The 19,080-nt window shown below is 42.3% G+C and overlaps 1 protein-coding gene across 2 annotated transcripts in view; it reads right to left on the reverse strand.

Moving 5' to 3' along the window:
- polr3b (polymerase (RNA) III (DNA directed) polypeptide B) overlaps positions 1-19,080 on the reverse strand; it is a 97,095-nt gene that overhangs the window by 48,019 nt on the left and 29,996 nt on the right. For both annotated transcript variants that reach the window (XM_041216115.1, XM_041216116.1), the window contains 6 exons: positions 17,561-17,683; positions 16,759-16,875; positions 11,101-11,235; positions 4,510-4,671; positions 2,700-2,900; positions 568-730 (listed from right to left, as the gene is read on the reverse strand). In XM_041216115.1, the coding sequence (XP_041072049.1) occupies positions 568-730; positions 2,700-2,900; positions 4,510-4,671; positions 11,101-11,235; positions 16,759-16,875; positions 17,561-17,683 (901 nt within the window). The remainder of the gene's footprint in view (positions 1-567; positions 731-2,699; positions 2,901-4,509; positions 4,672-11,100; positions 11,236-16,758; positions 16,876-17,560; positions 17,684-19,080) is intronic.

A 19,080-nucleotide genomic window follows, 5' to 3' on the forward strand; every position in this document is an offset into this window, starting at 1 on the left:
TTGGGGGCATTCGTAGTTCCTCTTCCTCCTGGGTCTTCTAAAATACCAGCAGCGGCCATCGCTCCTGGTGTGGCACAGAGCTGCTGGCCTCCAGTTGTCCGGCAGCTCAAAGAGGCGGGACTCCCTCCAAGAGACAGATGGAAGTCCCGCCTCGTATCAATTAAAGGGCCGTCGCTTTAAGAGGGGCTAGCTGGCCTAGCGAAGGAGGGCTCGCCTCTGAAATTTATGCTGAGGTTTGGGAAGTCCACCTTCAGCATATAATCCAGCCCTATGACTGATTTTGTGTCACGACTTGCATCCGCTGGAAAATGTAGTGGAGACGTTCAAAACTCAGTTTGGATCCTTCGTGATTGAGAAGAGTTGTATTCAATGAGTTTGGGCCAAATTCGAACCCGGGACCTTACAATAAAGGTGATGTTCAGGACAGACTCAGTCACAGATTCCTGGATATGTTAGATGCTCAATGGAACAAGCCACTGTTTAGCTACTTCAATATGCTCTCAGTAAGCTAATAGCAACTGTAAAAATGTTCAGTTTGAAGTGTAGGACCAAGTAAGAGGTGCTTACCATTTAGAAATACAATGAACACATTTGGGTATGAAAGCTCTTCTCCACAAAGCAGATTTACATCTTCAACACCCAGATTAAAGGCAAGTTTGATTATGGGCCCATCCTCCATATCTGTCGTGATGTGTGTCATCAGCGCCAAATTCTTCACTAAACCACAAGCCTGTCACGAGATCAAAACAAAAACAATTACTTTAAAACATAAAACACAAATCGATCACTTACTTTGTGAAGGAATGCAAGCATGATCCAGGACCAAGATGCCTTGGGCTGCAGAAAGGTTCAGGAAACTTCCAGCCCCTTTGTTAAACAGCCTGGATAGCTAAATTTAGTTTCCCATTCTTAATGTTTAGTAGGTGCTTAAGTGAAGAACTACACAGACATAGGCCAAATGGTGTCCTCCTCTTGTGCTGCATCATTCTAGGATTCTGCAAAAAGGGTCATTTTAGAAATCTAGACTCCTGGTTGCAGACCTAAAAATCAGGGAGCAAACATCAGAATTCAGGTGACTGACCACAATTTTGCAACCATTAGGTTGGAAATTAGATGAGTGCATGAGGGAAAAAAGAATTGAAAGATATGTTGATAATGTGGCAAAGAGACCAAGAGCAATGCATCTAAGTTTGCTGATGATACAAAGCTAGGTAGGAATGTAAGCTGTGAGGAGGATACAAAGAGGCTGCAATGAGATATAGACAGGTTAAATGTGTGGACAAGGTGGCAGGTGGGGGAATGTGGGGAAGTGCAAGGCTATCCACTTTGGTCGTAAGAACAGAAAATCAGAATATTTTTTACAATGTGTGAAACTTGTAAATGTTGGTATTCAGAGGGACTTTGGTGTACTTGTACAAGGAACTCAGTTAGCTTGCAGGCACAGCAAGGAAAGGCAAGTGGCATGTTGGCCTTTATTGCAAGGGAACTAGGCTACAAGGATAAAAAAGTCTTACTGCATTGCACAGGGCTTTGGTGAGACTATTCTTGGAGTAGTGTGTGCAGTTTTAGTCTCCTTAGTTTAGGAAGGATACACTTGCATTGGAAGCAATACAGTGAAGGCTCACTAGGTTGGTACCTGGGATGAGAGGGTTGTTCTACGATGAGAAACTGAGTAAATTTAGCCTTTACCATTTGAAGAACAAGAGATGATCTCGTTGAAACATACAAGATTCTGAAGGGGCTTGACAGGGTCGACACCGAAAGGTTGTTTCCCTGAATGGGGAATCTAGAACATGAGGAAACAGTCTCAGGATAAAAGGACTAATTATTTAGGACTCAAGGCGTTGTGAATCTTTGGAATTCTCTACCCCCCCGGTTGGGGATGCTCCATCATTGAATATATTTAAGGCTGGGATCGACAGACTTTCGATCTCTTGGAATCGAGGAATAGGGGAGTTAAGGCTGAGAACTAACCATCATTGTATTGAATGGCGAAGCAGGATCGAGAGACCGAATGGTCGCCTCCTGCTCCTATTTCTTCTGTTCTAATGTGAGATTCTAAGGTGGGAGGAGGTTTGGATGGACTGAATGTTGGGCTAAATGACCTGCTTGTGTATATTCTGTGTAATTAATCAAGGAGAGCACGGCTTGAATACTTGATGTGCACTCCCAGCAGGTGAGTCTCCACAGCAGGAGTGTGAAATCACACAACTACTTCTCATATCCTTACTATACAGTCAACTACCTACAGGCCTACTTTGATAAAGGACTTCACTGAATCCAATTCAAGGCAATAAGCAAACTCTACCATATATACGCTGACCTCCTCAAAGTGCATTGGTTATAATTCAGAAGGAAATTAAGAACGTAGGTGCAGTCATACTTCAGTAAAGTCACTTTGCACACAGAATATTCATTTAGTCACTTCTTCCTGACCATATCACCATGAATAAATGTGCAAAATCCAAGTAATCATAGAATCTTAATGCACAGGGGGCAGACATTTGGTTTCATTGGCTTGTGCCGGCTCTTTGAAAGAGCTGTCCAACTATCCCCACTCATTTGCTTTTTCACATTAACCCTGTCATCCTTTTTTACCCTTCAAGTGATGTTGCTAATGTTGCATTAACAATATCAGTGGGTATGAGAATTTTCCAAATAACGCACAGAATTAAAAATCTCAAAGTTAGAATATTTACCTCTCCTTCAGGAGTGTCTGAAGGACACAGCATTCCCCATTGTGACGGCTGAAGTGATCTTGGACCACTCACTTTCCTGGTCTTTTCAAACTGAGAGGAGATCCTGGTCATCATACCCAGAGCAGCAATATAGGACAATCGAGACAACACCTGGGTCACCCCTTGACGGTCCATTTTGAATCTTTTGAGAGACCAGTTTCCCTGCAACAGACAAAACTTTGAGAACTGGGTCTTAGAGGCAATATTTCAAGATAAGGCCTCAAGTATCAGTTGGAGAGGAAGCAAGCAAAATTGTAATAAAAAAATACAATGCAATCAAACACTAAGACATCACTATCTCTAACAGTGGATAATTCCTCAGGTAATGAAGCAGTCCATATCTTTATGCAGCAAGAAACACGCAACATTAAGTCTTGCATTTCTCAGAAGCTGAGGATTCCTCCCATTCCCCCCCGCCCCACTGTGGTTGACAGGGCCCTCTACTGTGTCCGTCACATCTCCCGCACTTCTTCTCTCAACCCTTCTCCTCCCTCCCAGGGCCACGATAGGGTTCCCTTTGGGGATATTGGGAGCAGGCAGGAAAGTAGAGTTAAGGCTGAGGATTAGCCACGATCATTTGAATGACGGAGCAGGCTCGACCCAGCTTCCATAGTCAATGGATCATTTTCCGTCCTTACTGCCACCTCCAGCATGTTGCTATCACCAAATACATTTTCCCCTTTCAGCATTCCGAAGGGACCATTCCCTCCACATCTTGGTCGACTCCTCTATCACCCCACCACCCCATCCCCCTTCCCACATTAACTTTCCATGCAAATGCAGGAGATGTAACATCCGCCCTTTCACCTCCTCTCTTCTCAATGTCCAAGGCCCCAAACACTTCCTCCAAATGAAGTAGCGATTTACGAGTACTTCATTCAATTTAGTATACCGTATTCACTGTTCACATTGTGGCCGCCTCTACAATGGGAGAACAAATGCAGATTGGGTGCCCACTCTGCAGAACACCTCCTTTCAGTCCGCAAGCACGACCCCTGAACTTCCAGTGGCCTGTCATTTTAATTCTCCATCTTGCTCTGACACTGACATCTCTGTCCTCAGCCTGCTGCACTGTTCCAGTGAAGTTCAACACAAGCTCCAGGAACAGCCCCTCATCTTTCAATTAGACCCCTAACAGCCAGCTGGACTCAACACTGAGTTCAACAATTTCAGGACATAAACTTTGCTCCCCCATTTGTTTCCTTTCTTGGCATGTTTTAGTTTTTTGTTTTATTTTGCTTTCAGACAGCAGCACATCTGCTTGAGGCATATTTTTTGTTTCTGTTTTTTTTCTTGCCCCATTACCATTCCCTTTGACTCTGTAAGACCAACTCTTCTGTCATTCAATCTCTCCCGTCTTCCATCCCGCCACAGACCTTCCTTTTGTCCTTGACCCAAACCCATTACATATCTAACTTTTCCCAGTTCTGATGAAAAGTCATCGATCTGAAATGTTCACACTGTTTCTCTCTCCACAGATGCTGCCTGACCTGCTCCAGCATTTTCTGTTTCTATTATTTCAGGTTTCCAGCATCCGCAGTATTCTGCGTTTCCAGAATTTTTGGAAGTGGGTATCACTGGCAAGTCGCCATTTATTGCCTATCCTAGTTGCCTTGAGGTGGTGGTGGTGAGCAGCCTACTTTAAAAAAATTGACACAACAGAGTAACTTGTTCGGCCACTTCTGAACGCAAAACAATCAAACACTTCTAAACAAGGCTGAGAAATAAAACATAATTCAGAAACAACTGTAGACTTCACAAAAGTGCTTACTGTTGAGATGGCATTAACCATGCCATTTGTGATCTGGTCTTGCCGCATATGTTTCACGACATCAAACTGGGCTGCTCGCTGCTTGGGGATGATCTGGTCCGCAATCTTCTTCAACTCTGAATTGAACTTTTTGAACAAGTCTTCAAAGAGCAGAGAGAGAAGCTGTGGAACGGGAGAGGGAGGAATAAAGGGGGAGTTGGAGTTAAATAGGAGAGACGGATGTAGAATCCATGATAACATTCATATCAGGTTTTACTTTTGGTTTCAATAAATCTGGTAATGCTTTGGAATTAATTCATTCATCTGCAAACATCTCATCAGTGGCATTTAACATACATGAAAAACAATTACATATTTAATATAGAAATTAAGCTTCCTGAATATACCATCACTAATTAGTTTAATGTCAGGGAATTCTAATTAGGTACCTTGAGATCCCCATTTATCTTTGAAGCCTTCCGAGTGCCAAATTCTCCTTTCACACAATCTCGTTGTGAATTTAAAGACAGGAGGGCAGATTTAATTACATTATCAGAGAGGGTAGGATTAGACAATCTCCAAAGTCAACGTTTTATTCTTTTGTCGCCAGGGAAATCCCTTGCTTTCCAGGGTGCCCAGATTTTGGGACTGTTCCATATCTCTCACCAACAAAGCAAGCAGCATTAGGGACAAAAACTGACGACAAAGAATAGAGGAAATAATGAACACATTAAAAACACGGAATATTAAGGTGAAAGATTAAGCCAGAAAACTGGCAGGTTTTACAAACACCTCCACTGGCTCAAAGCCTACCAAATCTCAAGTGGTGATGGGCTTAGGGCGGTACTATGGAACTGAACTGACTGTTAGCTGCTCCACTCTTATCTACAAACCAATGCGGATTCAGATTTCTTCTCATCCCCTGTCGTGTGGAATTAAAACCCATTGTCTCCACGATTTTGAACACAGCGTTCTTTGTCTCATTACATTCCCAATATAGAAGCTATGCCTTCTTCTTTGGACCATTCATTACAGTCCTCATAAGTTAACTTTCTCAATTACTCAGGGATAAGGGAAGTTTGTGATCTAACTTCAAAACCTAGATACTTTGAAGCTAATTGCATAGACTGTCATCAGTGAAAATTATTATTTAAACAAAGATATAAATAGTAAATTCTACCAGTGTATATTGGAATGAAATATTTAGCCATCCTGCTAGATCCAGGTGAGCTACAGCTAATGAAGTTTATCAGTTTGACCAATTTATATTCACTGACGAAACAAACAATAAAACCATATCTTCTTTTCTCTGCTGTATGTACCTCACGTGGTTGAGGACAGAAAGGATGGGCGAGAGGGGTAGGACTGGCCTTCAGAAGGAACACTCTGAACCTACTGCCGGCGGGGGAGGGGGTTGTGAACAGCGGCAACTGTGGGGTGACTCTCCCCACAAGAGGAATAGCCAGGAAATTCCGAGCTATTCCTTAGTACGTGCAGCTATCCAACTGAGGCTTGCTATCATGCAGTAGGAGGCAATTTAGATCACGGGCATTGGTTTGGGGGCGGGGGGGGGGGGGGTGGTAGGAGGGTGAGCATGCATCGGGGGTGAGGAGAGGTTGGCATGGGTCAGGATTGGAGCCAGGGTGGGGATCGGGTCCTAACATGTAAGCGCAGTGGAAATTGGAATATGGTGGTGGTGTCATGGGCTCAGCCTGAGAGTGTGTCGGGTGGGGGGGGGGGGGGGGGGGGGGGGGTAGGGGGTAAGAAATATAAATAAATCGGGGTTGGAGTGTGATGAGGAGGTGCAGAGGTTTGCCTGGGGGAAGAGCAGCTTTACTATGCCACAAGGGATTTTGGATTGTGATTGCGTGGAGTAGCCTGGATTGTGTGTGTCTACCAGGTCATGATGTAGGATATTTGTGCAGTGAGTGTATAAGGTGGACAAGTTACACCTTAGCAGGACCGGCACCAATGTCCTCGCAGGGAGATTTGCTAGTGCTGTTGGGAAGGGTTTAAGCTAGCTTGGGATGGAAACTCGAGAGGGAATTCAGATTGGAAAGAAACAAAGCTGATAATGGTAGGACGAAAAGTAATGAGTAAAATTGGAAGCCAGTGGAAACAAAGGCCAGCATTAAATAGGGTCAAAAAATGGAAAAATTTAAAAAGGCAAAATTAAAGGCACTCTATCGGAATGAACTCAGCATTCGCAATAAGGTAGAAGAACTGACAGCAGAAATAGTGAACGGCTATAATCGAATTGCCATTATGAAGATATGGCTGCAGGGTGAGCAAGACTGGGAACTGAATAGTCAAAGATACTGAACATTTAGGTAGGACAGGCAAAAAGGAAAAGAAGGTGGGGTAACACTGTTAATAAAGGATGAGGTCAGTACATTAGTGAGAAAGGAGCTTAGATTGGAAGATCAAGATGTAGAATCAGTTTGGGTGGAGCTAAGAAACAGCAAGGAACAGCAAACATTAGTAGGAGTTGTTTATTGGCCACTAAACAGTAGTGGCAACATAGGGCATGGGATAAATCAGGAAATTAGGGGTGCATGTAACAAGGGGACTTCAATTTACATATAGACTTGGTGAACTTAATTAGCACTAAGATAAAAGCTTTTTACTTAGTTCTGTTGAAGTCATACGGACTTGAAACGTTAACTGTGTTCCTCTCCGCAGATGCTGCCAGACCTGCTGAGTGTTTCCAGGTATTTTTATTTTTGTTTTTAATTAGCACTAACACTGTGAAGGGTGAATTCCTGGAATGTATACGAGATGGTATTCTAGAACAGTAGGTTGAGGAACAGGCTATTTTCGATCCAGTATTATGTAATGAGAAAGGACTAATTAATAATCCCATTGTAAAGGAGCCTTTGGGGAAGTGTGACCAAAATATGATAGAATTTTACATTAAGTTTGAAAGTGGTGTAGCTTAATCTGAAACTAGGGTCTTAAATCTAAACAAAGGAAACTACGAAAGTATGAGGGATCAACTAAAAAGTATGGTGGTAGACAGGCAATGACTAGCATTTAAAGAATTAACACAGGGTTCACAACTAATATACATTCCTTTAAGGAACAAAAACCCATCAGGAAAAATGATGCACCTGTGACTAACGAGTAAAGTTAAAGACTGTATTAGATCAAAGGAAGAGGCTTATAAAGTTGCCAAAAAACTGATGAGAAACATGAAAACGGACTGTAAAAGCTTCTACAGGTATGTAAAAAGGAAAAGATTAGCAAAGGCAAGTGTGGATCCATTACAGGCAGAGGCAGGAGAATTTATAATGGGGAATGAGGAAATGGCAGAGAAACTGAACAAATACTTGGTGTCTGTCTTCACGGAGGAAGATACAAAAAACCTCCCAGAGATACCAGAGAACCGAGAATGAGGAACTGAAAGAAATTAGTAATGATGAAAAAAAATCTATTACTAGAGAAATTAATGGGACTGAAAGTTGATAAATCTCCTGGACTTTATGATTTACATCCCAAAGTGCTGAAAGAGGTGGCTGTAGAGAAGGTGGATGTATTGGTGGTCATCTTCCAAAATTCTATAAATTCTTGAATGGTTCCTACAAATTGGGAGGTCACAAATGAAACCCCACTATTTAAGAAAGGAGGGAGAGAGAAAACAGGGAGCCACAGATCTGTTAGCCTGACATTAGTAATAGGGAAAATACTAGAATCTATTATAAAGGGTGTGACAACAGGACACCTCGAAAGTAAAGGTAGGATTGGGCTAAGTTAACATGGATTTATGAAAGGGAAATCATGTTTGACAAACCCATTGGAGCTTTTTGAGGATGTAACTGGCAGAATAGATAAGGAGTACCAGTGGGTGTGGCGTATTTGGATTTTCAGAAGGCTTTCGATAAGGTCCTGCATAAGAGGTCAGTAAACAAAATTAGAGCACGGGATTGAGGGAAATATAGTGGCATGGATTGAGAATTGGTTAACACACAAAAAATAGAGAATAGGAATAAATAGGTCAGTCTCAGGCTGGCAGGCTGTGACTAGTGGGGCATTGTAAGGATCAGTGCTTCTGTTCCCAGCTATTCGCAATCTATATCAATAATTTATGTGGGGAGCAAATGTAATATTTCCAAGATTGATAATAACATAAAACTAGGTGAGAAAGTGAGTTGTGAGGGGGATGCTAAGAGGCTTCGAGGGGATTTAGTAAGGCTATGTGGGCAAGAGCATGCATGGTGTTGGGGGTAGTATATTAGCATGGATAGAGGACTGGCTTACTAATAAAAGACAGAGTTAGAATAAGGGGCGCATTTTCAGGATGGCAGCCTGTAACTAGTGGAGTGTCACAGGGATCAGTGCTGGGGCCACAATTATTTACAATATATATATTAATGATTTGGATGAGGGAAATGAATATACCATCGCCAAGTTTGTGGATGGCAAAAACAGATGGGAAGGCAAGTGGTGAGGATGACACAAAGAGTCTACAGAGGGATTTGGACAGGTTAAGTGAATGGGCAAAAACTTGGCAGATGGAATACAATGTGGGAAAATGTGAGGATATGCACTTTGGCAGGAAGAATAGAGAAGCTGAATATTATTTAAATGGAGAAAGACTGAAAAAAGCTGCAGCACAGAGGGATTTGGGGGGTCCTCGGGCATGAATCCCAAAAAGCTAACATACAAGTTCAACAGGTAATAAGGAAGGCAAATGGAATGTTGGTGTTTATTTCAAAGGGAATGGAGTATAAAAATAAGGAAGTCTCGCTAAAACTATACAAGATACTAATTAGACCGCACATAGAATATTGTGAACAATCTTGGTCCCCTTATCTGAGGAAAGATTGGCATTGCAGATAATCCAAAGAAGGTTCACTAGATTAATCCCGGGTATGGAGGGATTTTCTTATGAGGAGAGGTTGAGTAGGTTGGACCTGTACTCATTGGAGTTTAGGTGACCTTATTGACACACATAAGATTCTTAGGGGGCTTGAAAGGGAAGGTTGTTTTCCATTGTGGGAGAGTCTAGGGCCAGAGGGTATAATCTCAGAGTAAGGGGTCACTCATTTAAAACAGAGATGAGAGGGAATTTCTTCTCTCAGAGAGTAGTTAGTGTGTGGAATTCTTAACCACAGAGGGCTGTAGAGACTTGGTCATTAAGTATATCCAAGGCTGAGATAGGCAGGTTTTTAATCAGTAAGTGAATCAAAGGTCATGGGGAAAAGGCAGGAAAGTGGAGTTGAAGATCATCAGATCAGCCATAATCTCATTGAATGGCAGAGCAGACTCAATGGGCTGAATGGCCTATTTCTGCTCCTACGTCTTATGGTCTAATGGTGGAAAAATGTGAAGTTATCCACTTTGGCAGTAAAAACAGAAATGCAGAACATTTCTTAAATGGTGAGAGATTGGGAAGTGTTGATGTCCAAAGGAGTCTCCAGACACTTGTTCATAAGTCACTGAAAGCTAACAGGCAGATGCAGCAGCAATTAGGAAGGCTAATGGTTTGTTGGCCTTTATTGCAAGAGGATTTGAGTACAGGACTAAAGATGTCTTGCTGAAATTGTATAGAGCCAAGGTGAGACCACCCCTAGAGCAGTGTGTACAGTTTTGGTCTTCTTACCTAAAGAAGGATTTACTTGCCACAGAGGGAAAAAGTCCACTAGACTGATTTGTGGGTTGGTGCAATTTTCTTACAAAGAGAGATTGAGGCGACTGGGCCTGAATCCCTTAGAGTTCAGAAGAATGAGAGGTGATCTCATTAAAACAAAACATTTTTAGGGCTTGACAGGTAGATGCAGGAAGGCTGTTTCCCCTGGCTGGGGCTCAAGAACCAGGGGCCACTGTCTCAGAATAAGGGGTAGGCCATTTAGGACTGAGATGAAGAGGAATTTCTTCACTCAAGGGATGGTGAATCATTGGAATTCTCTATACCAGAGAGTGGTGGAAGCTCAGTCATTAAGTATATTCAAGACAGAGATTGATAGATTTCTAGATACTAAACACATGAAATGACAGGGGGATTACGCAGGTTAAGAGGTAGAAGATCAACCATGATCTAGCTGAATGGCAGAGCAGGATTGAGGCGCCAAATGGCCTACTCCTTCTCCTACTTCCTATGAGCCAAAAAAGTACTCTTTTCCCCTGCCTCGCACAGAATTTACAGTGCAGAAACAGCACAAAATTAGAGCACATGGGATTGGGAGGGAATATACTGGGAATTGGCTAGTGCACAGAAAACAGGTCCATGCCAGTATGCTGAGGAAAATAGGAGCAAATTTACTAATACTAGACAACAGGATTCTTACTCCTTATCTCAATCCAAGGCCGTCAAGTAAAACTGACCTGGTGTAAGATCGGTGAAGTACAGCAAAAAGCTATCTCTACACTTTCTCAACATAGCTCAAACCCAACTTCAGGAACAAGCGTGACATTTTCGCCTCTTACGCTGAATGGCTAGTAAGTGGGGCTGTCAACTTACACACAGCATCAGGACATTGAGCTGTATATGCCCTTGTGAATCACTTTGGGATGGGCTGAAACACAGGATTCAAAGGAAATGGTTGCTTTACAAATGACCACACGAGGGGAAGAGAAAAGGGAGGTGGAAGAAACATGAGGCACCAAACTCACCTGTCCAGCCAACTCCAGACGCTTGTTGCCGTAATAATCTCGGTCATCCACTTTGTTTGCTCCTTGGGCTAGAATCACCCTGCGTACCATGACGGCTGTGTAGATGCACTTTGCACGGAAGTTGAATTCTTTGACCTACGGAGGAAGAACAAGCCTCCATTTATATAGCATCCTGTGGATGTTTTAAAGTGCTTAGAACAAAAGAGTTACTTCTGAAGTGCACCCCTCATTTGAAAATAATTGTGGACATCAAGGGGCCACAAATGCAGATGAGATGAATTATGAGTTTGAAGCATACAGCACAGAATACGGCCATTCAGCCCATCATAAAGCAGCTACCAATTAGTCCTACTCCTCTCTCTGCTCTTTTCCCCACAGCACTGCAATGTTCTCCCCTTGATGCATTTATCCAGTTTCCTCTTAAAAACTAATAAACCTGCTTCCACTACCCTCTCAGAGAGAGCACTCCAGACCATACCTTGCTGCGTAAAAATAAATTCTCATTACCCCAGTCTGATTCTCTAACCAATTTCCTTAAATTTGTGTCCTCTGATTACTGACCCATCCATCATGAAGTCAATTTCTCCCTATGTACTCTACCAAAACCCATGTTTTTAATTACGGGCAGAATGTTGATCAGGATGAAGGAATGTGCTCTCCTGCTTTGGTAACTGAGCGCCACTCAATAATGCCAATCTGCACCAAAGATCTTCATTGCAATGATCAGTGACAGTAAAATAATGCAGAGCTGCCTAGACAAGCAATAGTAATATTTTCACAAATTATAGAGGAATGGTCTGACCAGTGAAAATATTTATCATGATTAATAATAATCTGTGTACAATGCAAGAAGGAGGGGGTCATAGGGACGATTTTCTTTGCCCCTAAAGTTATATGCACCCTTCGCCCCCTGAAATGTCACTGTGTGAAAACATAAACACTCAGTTTATTATACAGTCTGCTCGCCATCAAAAGTCCTGGTTAAGTTCTGATGCATTTGCAGCTCCATGCACACTTCAGACAGCATGCATGATTCATATTACTAGTTTGAAATTACTGCCAACATAAATTTTTTTTTAACGTAGAACCTGGGGATGAATTTTAGAATTTTTTGGTGGGGGGGAGGGGGGTGGGGGGGTGTTTGGGGGTGTGATGTGGCCAGTTCTTTTTGATTGCATGAGCTCTTTAATTATTTTTTGTACGGCCAATTTACACGCAGCAATTTAAAGGGGCTGACTTGCGCATGGGCAGTGGGGGGATAGTGTGGCTGCTGCACAGCTGGGCACCCTTGAGGAAACACGGGTCTGAACTCAACTTTAAATGGGCTAAAATTTGAGATTCTCCAGCAAAAAAAAATGCTGACAGTGAAAGCTTTACTAAGCAATGGATTTTAAACAACCTATTCCCAGGGTTTTATTTAGAGAAGTGGCAATAGCTCTTCCTAGACAAAATCAATACAAAGCCCCTCTCAGATGGTCATTAGTTTGAGAATGCTCTTTCCCAGAAAGCAAAGGAGGCTGAGTCATTGAATTTATTCACAGCAGAGCTAGAAACACTTTTGATAGATAAGAGAGTCACGGGTTATGGGGGGGCAGACGACAAAATGGAGTTGAGACCACAACCAGATCCGACATGATCTTATTGAACAGCACAGCAAGCTTGAAGGGCTGAATGGCATATTCCTGCTCCTAAGTCCTAGGTTCCTATATACGGCTAAGCCGTATGAAACAACAATTTGCAGCAAAATGTCCCAAGAGGTTTCAAAGGAGTTTGAGCAAACAAAATTTTGACCCAAAGCCACATAAAGGTTCAGCTGACCAAAAGCTTGTTCAAAAAGGTAGATTTAAGAAGTCACTTAAAGGAGGAGAGAGGTCAAGGGGTTTTGAGAGGGAATTCCACAGCTTAGGGCCCAGCCGGTTGATATTATGGTAACCAATGGTGCAGCAGTGAAAATCAGGAACATGAAAGAAGCCAGAATTGGAGGTGCACAGAGATCTCGGAGGTCTGCAAGGCTACAGGAAATTGTAGGTAGGGGGTGAGGCCATGGAGCTCCTTTGAACAGGAGCAGGAGAATAGTAAAATCAAGGCATTATCAGACCTTGAGCCAGCACAGGTCAACGAGATGATGGGTGAAGAGGACTTGGTGCGAGTTAGTTCATGGACAGCAGAATTTTAGATTAATTCATGCTTACAGAGGGCAGGAGGTGGGAGGTTGGCCAGGTGAGCTTTGGAATAATCAAATTTAAAGGAAACAAAGGCATGGATGAAGATATCAGTAGGTGAACCAAAATCAATTTCTGATCTGCACTACCAACCTCTAGAGAAATGGTTCTGTACTGCAGTTGTCTTGTACTGTCCTGGAACTACAACAAGGGGCATCAACAAACAGCTGGGTGCCTGACTCTTTCCCCAGGCAGGTCCTCATCAACAAATGGAATTCAGGGACATTAGAAATGCACCAAGGGAATACTATGGGAATAGGAGGGCTGGATGGGCTCAAAAGTCTTAACCAGGCTGAAACTGTTTACCACGTTACTATATATACACCTTAGGAAATGTCATTAAACAGTGATAAAGGAGAAGGCGGGCATATCATGAATTAAGATGCGGCCGACCTCATCAAGTCTAAGTCTTTTCAAAGGGGCCAAAAAAGTTATTGCTTTATTCATGTTGTAATGGAAAGTGCAGGGACCATTTTAATTGGTTAACTGGAATCTGCTGCCGATTGGTAGTAGAATGGGTAACTATGGGAACATTTGCCACTTTGCAGAATTGCCCACAATGTGTAAGGAAACAGCTTCAGTACCTGAATCATCGTAGCAGCTTTGTTTCACTCATACAGGGAAATAAAATAGCCCAATAAAAAGAGAGCATGTGCTGACTGTTGTAACCATGTATAATAGAGAGATTGAAATAGAGACATATATTTTGCTCAGAGGGTACGTCACAAGAGACTTGTAAAAGTGAAAGCTGGAGATTAAGATAGTGCTGTCAAACTGGCTGAATGAAAGAAAGAGTATTATCACACTCCTTGGATATTAGAGGATTTATCAAGTTTAAACTGCAAACAGAAATAATGCTAGTTATTTGGCCCACTTGTTTTTTTTTAATAAACTTGCTAAATTTAGCTTTTCTATTAAATAAATGTAATGGGGTCCAAACTACTTTTGACATTAGCTTCTTCTGAAAATTAACAAGCAGAAGATTGAACTTTATTCTTAATATAAATGCACCTTAAATAGAAGATTACTAATGATAAAGAGAAGAGAGGAAACTTTAATGCCAGAAATCTGAAACCAAAACTGAAAATTCTGAAAACACAGGCAACAAATGTCAGGTGAACATTTCAGGTGTCATCTCTTCATCAAACTTCATCCAATCTAACAAAAGGACCTCATGCAGCATCTGAAAAGGTGTGGGGTCAGGACCAGATAATGTTTAAGCATCCGTCCTTTGTCAGAACCATAAAAAAGGCTTGCGTTTATATAGTGCCTTTCATGACCACCAGCTGTCTCAAAGCGCTTTGCACACAGCCACTTAATTAATTCTGAAGTGTAGTCACTGTTGTAGTGTAAGAAACTTGAGGGCAATTTGCACACAGCAAGCTCCCAAGAGTACAGGAATTAGAACAGGAATAGCCATTAGGCCCCTCAAGCCTGCTCTATCACTCAATAAATTCATGGCTGATCTGACTGTGGTCTCAACTCCACTTTCCTGTCCATTGTCCATAACCTTTACTCCCTTGGCCAACAAAAATCTAACCAGCTCAGCCTTGAATATATCCAATGACCCAGCAAAAAAGCAACATGAAATTGACTAGATCATCTGTTTCTTGATATTGCTTGAGGGGTCAATATTGACTGGAGTAACTCCCCTGATCTTCTTCAAAATAGTGCCATGGGATCTTTGATATCCACCCGAGAGGGTAGACAGGGCCTCCTTAACATCATATCTGAAAGATGGCACCTCCGACGGTGCAACACTCCCTCAGTACTGCACTGGAGTGCCAGTTTTGATTTTTGTGCTCAAGTCCTAGAGAGGGACTTGAATCCAGAATCTTCAAGAGATGAGTGTACCACCATCTGAGCCATGGCAGTAGGGTCTCCATCTGAAAATGAGCCCACCTGCTGTGTAACTCCAGCACTGTCTGTTTTTATTTCAATCTGAATATAGGCGCTGGTAGGTTTGCTCCAGTTGCCACCACCTAGACCGTCCACACTAACCACAGGCACAGCCTATGTTGGGAGAACGAGACTATCCATTTACCATCACCGCAGGAGTCGATTACTAAAGGTGCTGCTTACAACACATTAATCGCAGCAAAGAAAAAAAAAGCCACTTTGCATTTTCTAAAATTACAGATACTCTTCATTCGGGACGTGATTGATCCAATTTCACGCTCAAGGCTGCTTTCGTGCAAGATAGTTAATAGGAACGGACCGAAAGCCAAGCTTAATATTGTGCCACAGAGAAGAAAGGAAACCCACATGACAGCAGTGTCCTGGATCTGACAGAGGATCTCTGCTGTATTGTTTCAGCAGCTTAATCATTTGCAATCTCCGCCCTGCGCCTGTGTACAAAATCCAGCCAACAGTTCACACACAATCCTCTGGAGAGGTTCTAGGGGGTTAATGTTCCTTTCTTAGAATCTATGACATAGAACGTCCAGCATAGAATAAGGCCATTCAGCCCAACTGGTCTATCAGCATGTCTTTATTCTGCTCTATCCTCTCATTGAACCTCATCAGCGGATCCTTCTATTCCTTTCTCCCTCAAGTATTCACCTAGCTGCCCCTTAGATGCATCCATGCTACTTGCCCCTAACCACTCCACGTGGTCGCAAGTTCCACTTTCTAACCAGTCTGAGTAAAGAAGTTTCGCTGAGTTTCCTATTATAGTATCATAGCATGGCTATAGCACAGGAGGTCATTCAGCCCATTGTATCCATGCTGGCTCTCTGCAAGATCAACTCACCTAGTCCCCCTCCCTCAACCTTGCTCTATAGCCCTGGAAATCATTTCTCTTCAGAAAATGATCCAATTCCCTTTTGAAAGCCACAAATGAACCTGCCTCCACCACAAATTCAGCAGTGCATTCCAGATCCTTAAATGCTTACTGCGTAAAAATTACTTTACTCATGTTGTATTTGGGCCTTTGGCTAATCACCTTAAATTGGTATCCTATAGTTCTTGATCTTTCCACCTATGGGAACAGCCTCTCCATATTCTACTGTGCCCTCATGATTTTGAATACCTTTATCAAATCCCTTTCCTCGGTCTCAGGAGAATGGGAGTTATTTTTACTTATTTAGCTTATATTTATGGCCCTGAGTTTTCATCTCCCCTACAATTGGGCACATCTTCTCTATGTCTACCCAATCAAATCCTTCTGCTATTTTAAACCCTCTATTAGGTCACCCCTCAGCCTCTCTTTTCTCAAGAAAACAACCCAACCTGTACAAGCTTTCCCGATAGACATAACCCCTCAATTCTGGTAAAACTTTTTTGCACCCTCACCAATGCTCGGATGGTTTTTCAGTTTACTATGGAGGGCAGGTAAACACGTAAACAGCAAGTCACCCGCTCTAAGTACTGTGGATTGTATAAGCAAATACCAGCACTGCACAACCAGCCCTCTCCAGCTTGGCACAATGCTTACAGGGACGTGGGTAAGTACAGTCGATGCAAGCAGCTCCCGAGCCTCTTCCATCTTGGTTTTCTTCGGTCCTCCCCACATTCTTTGCCTGCGCACTTTATTCCCAATATACTTCAATGCCTGCAAGACAGAGGGAAGGAGCTGAGCCATGCTGAATGAAATCATATTTCACAATGGCACCGCTAGATGAACGAGGCATGAGAAAAAAAATAATAAAAACAAAAAGATAAAAACAAAAAACTGCGGATGCTGGAAATCCAAAACAAAAACAGAAATACCTGGAAAAACTCAGCAGGTCTGGCAGCATCGGCGGAGAAGAGAAGAGTTGACGTTTCGAGTCCTCATGACCCTTCAACGGAATTGATTCTGTTGAAGGGTCATGAGGACTCGAAACGTCAACTCTTTTCTTCTCCGTCGATGCTGCCAGACCTGCTGAGTTTTTCGAGGCATGAGAAATATCTCACTATTAACAATGCTTAAGTTAAAAGCAACCCTTTCACTTACTGAATTTTAACATCAAGGTATCTTCATTTTACATTTCCAAGGCAAACTGACTTTGAACTATAGTATTGTGGCACATTACAAGATTCCAGGATTGGTTTTGCTCACTCTTGTTAAATCATTGTTAAAATATTTAAGCAGCAAAAAAAAAAGGACCACGCACTTTTGCACTAGGACTTTATTGAGGTCCAGGAATCGATGTTTTCACTGTGTTTAGACAGCTGGTTATAAGATCAGGCATGCGAGGGCTGCGTTTAAACATACACATCGAAGGGGCTGGGGTTTATTTCTGTAAAAGGCACACCTGCATCTGGGTGAAGATCTGGGCTTTCTGACACTCTTCCAGGCTTGGAGCGAAGGCAGACATCACGGGGTCCTCCGTACCAATCATTTGTACAATCTCTTGATCGCTCTCTACCCCCATAGCCTACAATAGGGGTGACAGACACCAGCAATATTAGCATTTTTCAGTCGGAACAGTAACATTTGCTTATGGTAATGAGGTATTGTTGGTCGCATGAATTCAAAGCAAGGATTGGTGTTACTCCCACACTCCGTGCCATCTGGCTTTGGCGAGGAAGCTCTATTAGACTCAGTACTGACTGCCTTTAAGGTATCCACAAATAAATAAGGGTGCATGTGTAGTTTATGAGAGGTCTCATATCCACTGTTCAGAAATCCTCATTTCAGTCTAGGCCATTAAAATAAAATCTTCTGTAGAAAGTTAAGAATAAAACAAGAATAAAAAGGCACAAATCACCTATGACTGAATTGAAAACACTTCTGTCACAGGATTTCAGCACCAAAATGTAAAATATTTTTCAAGATGATGAGAGGTTTTGACAATGTAGAGAGAGAAAAAAATACTCTCCCAGACCTCTGGGTCAATAACTAGATCATTGATATAAATCACTGGCGAAATACCTGGAGGGGAGATGAGGAGAATATTCTTACTCAGAGTTCTTGGGGCCACGAAGGCTCTATCTGAAAAGGTGTTGGAAGCTGATTACATAAATAGTTTTAAAAGGGAGTTGGACAGGTACTCGAGGACGACACACTTACAGGATTACGGACAAAAAAAAAATCAGGAAATGGGAGTAAGCTGGACTCCTTTTTTCAAAAGCCAGCACAAGTACAGCAGGTTGAATGGCCTCCTTCTGTGCTGTAAGTTACGATGATTCAATAAAGACCACCGTCTACTAGACTGTTCCGTTGGCTTTATTCCTCAATTCTATGCATTATTATAAGAATGAAGTGATTTATCCTAACATTTCTCCAAGCAGGTGGAGCAGTCCAGCACCAAGCATTACTTCACAAGCTGCCTGATTATGAAAACCAGGAACAAACAATTTGGAAAGCTGAAATCTAATTGCACTTTCTAAACTGGGGTGCATTTCCATTGTATGAATTCACACTAAACTAGTTTGAGTGCTAGCCAATTTTCCAGTTATTCAATGGGACACACCCCATATACTTTAATTTACTAAATTCTCTAAATGTTTAATAATGAGGTGAAAATCAGGTCTGAGCAACCAGTGTCCCTTCTACTCAGCCGCTTATTTCAATCACTAAGTGCCTGACCAACAAACTGATCATGACCAGCAATAAGTTGTACTTATCCTCAATTTACCTGTGTGAAGTTCCACAACACACACCGAAAGCTCAAAGGGAATATAAGACTTGATTTGGATATTCTCCAGTATAGATCGATTGGGTGAACTGATTGAGGATTTAAAGTGATGAAAGGATCTGATAGAGTAGATGAGGTGATTCTTCACACAAAAGGCAGGGGAAATCTGGAACTCGCTACCCCAGAAAGCTGTA

This window comes from Carcharodon carcharias, chromosome 21 (genome assembly GCF_017639515.1).
Source record: "Carcharodon carcharias isolate sCarCar2 chromosome 21, sCarCar2.pri, whole genome shotgun sequence".
Classification (NCBI taxonomy): domain Eukaryota; kingdom Metazoa; phylum Chordata; class Chondrichthyes; order Lamniformes; family Lamnidae; genus Carcharodon; species Carcharodon carcharias.